Raw genomic sequence first — 5,539 nt, forward strand, 5'->3', positions numbered from 1 at the left:
CAGCCAGGATCTAGGGATTACAAAAGAACCAAAGGAGAGAGGCCACTGTAGAAGCTATTTATTTCTGTAAAGATGAAGAGCTGGAACAAAAACACAACCAGGAATCAAACAACTGGAAAGAGTGAACCATGACTCACAGAAACAAACAAACAAAAAAAATCAATCTCAATAATGGTTAAGGTTTGAATAATCAGAAAATGTCTAATAGATCGCAAGTAAAGTAATCTAAAGTCCTACAGAAACTATAAAATTTACATAGTTATAGAGAAGCATATAGTTAAATTAAAATGTGGCTAGAGGAACAGGGCCTTGGTGAGGAAAAAAGAGAATGACAGAAGAGTTAACTCAGGATACAGAAGAGCTTGGATTATAAGTTATTTGTGATTAGTGAATGCTGGTTGCAACAAATACTCCTTTTATATGAGGTGGTATTGCTGGGAATTCATTCTGAGAGGAGGAGCACAGTGGGGGCAAGAGGCGCAGAGTCACAGCACAGACACCAGGAGTCCAGTGAAAGCATGCTAGAGGCAAGCAGCTCGCAGACTCGATTATTTCAGTTGGTATAGCAGCTTATATAACCGAGGCAGCCAATCTGGTCAAGGGGAAGTTTATGCTGTAACCAATCACTGCCTGTTGCCAGGCAGGCTTCTTTGCCAGGTGGGTTCCGAAGCCATTCCAGAGTAACTGACACTTGCTCGCCAGCACCATCTTGGCAATTCATTCTCATTTCACCACAAGGTGGAACTATGGAAAAGGTGAAAAGGTCATTATAAAACACAAGCTTTTGTTTTTTTATCTATAAATAGAAAAGTGATGGAGACTGACAACAGCACAATGGTGACAGAGTTCATCCTCCTTGGTCTGACCCAATCTCACACTGCTCAACTCCTGGTCTTTGTGTTAGTCTTAATTTTCTACCTCATCATCCTCCCTGGAAATTTCCTCATCATCCTCACCATCAGATCAGACCCCGGGCTCTCAGCCCCCCTCTACTTCTTCCTGGGCAACCTGGCCTTCATGGATGCCTCCTACTCCTTCATCGTGGCTCCCAGGATGCTGGTGGACTTCTTCTCTGAGAAGAAGCTCATCTCCTATAGATGTTGTATCACCCAGCTCTTCTTCTTGCACTTCCTTGGAGCAGGAGAGATGTTTCTTCTTGTTGTGATGGCCTTTGACCGCTACATTGCCATATGCCGACCTTTACACTATGCAACTCTCATGAAGCCTAAAGTTTGCTATGCACTGTTATTGGCTCTTTGGCTTGGGGGCTTTGCACATTCCATTGTACAAGTGGCTCTTATCCTTCATTTGCCCTTCTGTGGCCCAAACCAGTTGGATAACTTCTTCTGTGATGTACCTCAGGTCATCAAGCTGGCTTGCACGGATACTTTTATAGTGGAGCTACTAATGGTATCCAACAGTGGCATGGTCAGCCTCCTATGCTTCTTGGGGCTTCTGGCTTCCTATGCAGTCATCCTATGCCATGTGAGGAACCATTCTTCTGAAGGGAAAAACAAGGCTATCTCCACCTGTACCACACATATCATCATCGTGTTTCTCATGTTTGGACCGGCCATTTTTATCTACACTCGCCCCTTCCAGGCTTTGGCAGCTGACAAAGTGGTGTCTCTCTTCCACACAGTCATCTTTCCTTTGATGAACCCTTTAATTTATACACTTCGTAATCAGGAAGTGAAAGCATCCATGAGAAAGTTGTTGAGTCAGCACATAATTTTCTGAAAGTACAAAGCAAATCAGTAAATCAAGGAAAAGGAACGCCTTGTTGTAATTCATTAATCAGTTTTTCATTCATACTGAATCAGACATTTGACAATCACTCACTGTATTTATTAAGCCTTTCTCATGTTCAGGCACTATTATAAGCATATGAAGGAGATGGTAAGACTCTCTCTCTCCTAGGATTGCACTCAAGTGAGTAAAAACAAGTTAATTATTAAATTTTAAGCATCCAAGTATTCTAAAACAGGTCAAAAATAGTCATGTGCTAGATATCAACTGGTCATCAAGTGAAGTCATGTTGAGGGATGTTCAGCAGATGCCAAGATGATTGGAAAGACCCGTGCAATTACAAGGACAAAAATCCAGGCAGACAGGCTGATTTGAACAAGGACCCAAAGGTATTATATGCTGGTACATGGGAAGACCATAAGGAAGAACAGAGTCTCTGTGTTGGAGTTAATTAATGTGTGACAGAAACTGAAGGTGGAGAGGTTGGCAAGGGAAAAGTCTATTTTTGGCAATGGCAAGCAGTTCAGTGTATTCAAGTTTCAAAAAGACAACATTGAAAGACATTAGGCAAGAGAATAACTGGTGTCTTCGATCTGACTTAAAAATCAATTCTCCAGATTCTGAATGAAGGACTATGGGTATCATTACTGAAGGCTATGAATAACAGTAAGTGGAAAATATCAGGGCCAGCACTGTGGCGTAGTGGCTAAAGCTGCCACTTGAAGTGCCAGCATCCCATATGGGCGCTGGTTCAAGTCCCAGCTGTTCCACTTCTGATCCAGCTCTCTGCTATGGCCTGCAAAAGCAACAGAAGATGGCCAAAGTCCTTAGGCCACTGCACCCATGTGAGAGACCACTAGGAAGCTCCTGGCTCCTGGCTTCAAATAGGCATAGCTCCGGCTGCTGCAGCCATCTGGAAATTGAACCAGCTGATGGACCACCTATCTCTTTCTCCAACTCTATCTCTCTCGCTCTCTCTGACTCCCTGTCTCTCTGCCTTTCAAATAAAAAAATAGCTATTTTTTAAAAAGTGGAAACTATCATGTTGTGAACTGTTTTTTGAACACTTAAAGAAATGTTAATTATATAGGCTCCAGTTAATGTTACTTTCTCCAGGGAAGGTTCATCCATCTCACTTCAAGATCAATGTAGTAGAAGTAAATCTCTTTAACTCTGTTTCTCACTGGTGAAACGTTCCCCTTCAGGATGCATTTGTACTGTATGGAGACATTTTTCATTGTTACAACTGAAGAGATGCTATGGGCTAAATAAACTACAATTCACAGGCAATAGCAGTATCATACTGTTCTTATTACTGTATCTTTTTTAAACTTTTATTTAATAAATATAAATTTATAAAGTACAACTTTTGGATTGTAGAGGTTTTTCCCCCATAATCACCCTCCCACCTGCAAACCATCACATCTCCTACTCCCTCTCCCATCTGATTCTTCATTAAGATTCTCTTTTTTTTTTTAACTATACCTTAAGGACACAGAATCATTTTTCTTTTTTTTTTCTTGTTGAATCTTTTTTTTTATCTTTTATTTAATGAATATAAATTTCCAAAGTACAGCTTATGGATTACAATGGCTTCCCCCCCATAACGTCCCTCCCACCTGCAACCCTCCCCTTTCCCATTCCCTCTCCCTTTCCATTCACATGAGGATTCATTTTCAATTCTCTTTATATAAAGAAGATCAGTTTAGCATACATTAAGTAAAGATTTCAACAGTTTGCTCCCACACAGAAACATAAAGTGAAAAATAATAGATGATTTTTTAAATGATGATGAAATCAGATCAGACCTATTGTCATGTTTAATCCCAGCGAGAGTCAAGTTGGGAATTGCTAATTTCTTCTTTTTTTTGTAACAGAAGATCAGTTTAGTATACATTAAGTAAAGATTTCAACAGTTTGCACCCCCATAGAAACACAAAGTGAAATATACTGTTTGAGTACTCGTTATAGCATTAAGCCTCAATGTAGAGCACATTAAGGACAGAGATCCTACATGAGGAGTAAGTGCACAGTGACTCCTGTTGTTGACTTTACAAATTGATACTCCTGTTTATGGCATCAGTAATCTCCCTATGCACCAGTCATGAGTTTCCAAGGCTATGGAAGCCCCTTGAGTTCTCCGACTCTTATCTTGTTTAGACAAGGTCATAGTCAAAGTGGAGGTTCTCTCCTCCCTTCAGAGAAAGGTACCTCCTTCTTTGAAGACCTGTTCTTTCCACTGGGATCTCACTCACAGAGATCTTTCATTGAGGTCATTTTTTTGCCACAGTGTCTTGGTGTTCTATGCCCAAGAGACTCTCATAGGCTTTTTAGCCAGATCTGAATGTCTTAAGGGCTGATTCTGAGGCCAGAGTGCTGTTTAGGGCATCTGACATTCTATAAGTCTGCTGTGTATCCTACTTCCCATGTTGCCAGACACTCATCTTGCTTCTGTGATCCCTTTGAAAAGTAATCCTATCTTTATAATCAATTATGCATTTAAACTGATCACTTTAACTAGTAAGATGGCATTGGTACATGCCAACTTAATGGGATTTGGAATCCCATGAAAAGCTTCTAGCTCTACCATTACGGGTAAGTCTGAGTGAGTGTGTGCCGAACTGTACATCTCCTCCCTCTTCAAACAATGCTATTAAGTAGAACAAGAAAATACTAAAAATAATAAAATAGTAAGCTATTCCTCAACATTCAGGACAAAGGCTAATCAAGTCATTGTTTCTCTTAGTGTCAGTTTCACTTCTACAGGTTTCCTTTTAGGTGTTCAGTTAGTTATCACGATCAGGGAGAACATATGATATTTGTCCCTTTGGGACTTGCTTATTTCAATCAGCATGTTGTTTTCCAGATTCCTCCCTTTTGCTTCAAATGACCAGATTTCATTCTTTTTTACCACTGTAGAGTATTCTATATAGTATATGAGAAGAATTGGAGTTAGTTCTTCTTGAATTGTCTGGTAGAATTCAGCAGTGAATCCATCTGGTCCTGTGCTTTTCTTTATTGGGAGGGCCTTTATTACTGATTCAATTTCTGTCTCAATTATGGGTCTGTTTTGGTAGTTAAATGGAGGTTAACTGTACAAGCAATAATAAGATATCTTGTAACATTTTAATAAATAGAAAACATGCTAAATGGTATTCAACAAATTAATGAAGATGATAAAACTTTGTGTTTGGGTTGTAAAGAAGATTTAAAGATACATAAAATCATTCTGGATGAAAATTTCTGAATTTTGTCTGTAGGTACATGAATTAATTTCTATTTGTCTTCTCTGATCAATGTTTTTATTATAGCAATTTATTATTAAATGGTGAATTCTTAAATTAAAAGCTATTAATTATATAGGCTCCAGTTAATGTTACTTTCTCCAGGGAAGATTCATCCATCTCACTTCAAGATCAATGTAGTAGAAGTAAATCTCTTTAACTCTGTTTCTCACTGGTGAAAAATTCCCCTTCAGGCTGCATTTGTACTGTATGGAGACATTTTTCATTGTTGCAATTCACAGGCAATAGCAGTATCATGCTGTTCTTAATACTGTATTTTGGAGTATGCTTTGAATTCAGGTCACATGATTCCTCAAACTTGATGGTTTTTTCTCCACCTCAGGATTGTTTTCACTATTCTGGGTCTTTTGTGAGTCCACATAAATATTAGGATTTTTTATAATTCTGTTGAGAATTTCATTAGTATTTTGATAGAGATTGTGTTGAATCTGTATATTGCTTTAAGTAGTATAACTATTTCAATATTAAATCTGATAGGGAAACCT

General features: G+C 38.9%; 1 protein-coding gene across 1 annotated transcript; it reads left to right on the forward strand.

Annotated features, from left to right (window-relative positions):
• Positions 1–813: 813 nt before the first annotated feature.
• Positions 814–1,740, forward strand: LOC138844830 (olfactory receptor 4N5). Its single transcript, XM_070054869.1, has one exon. The coding sequence runs from the start codon at positions 814–816 to the stop codon at positions 1,738–1,740; it is 927 nt and encodes a 308-aa protein (XP_069910970.1).
• The last annotated feature ends 3,799 nt before the right edge of the window (positions 1,741–5,539 follow it).

The sequence above is a fragment of the Oryctolagus cuniculus genome, chromosome 12 (assembly GCF_964237555.1).
Source record: "Oryctolagus cuniculus chromosome 12, mOryCun1.1, whole genome shotgun sequence".
NCBI lineage: Eukaryota > Metazoa > Chordata > Mammalia > Lagomorpha > Leporidae > Oryctolagus > Oryctolagus cuniculus.

What these genes read in the sequence shown, in the direction of transcription:
- LOC138844830 (XM_070054869.1), top strand. Translation starts at nt 814, where the DNA reads ATGGAGACTGACAACAGCACAATGGTGACAGAGTTCATCCTCCTTGGT.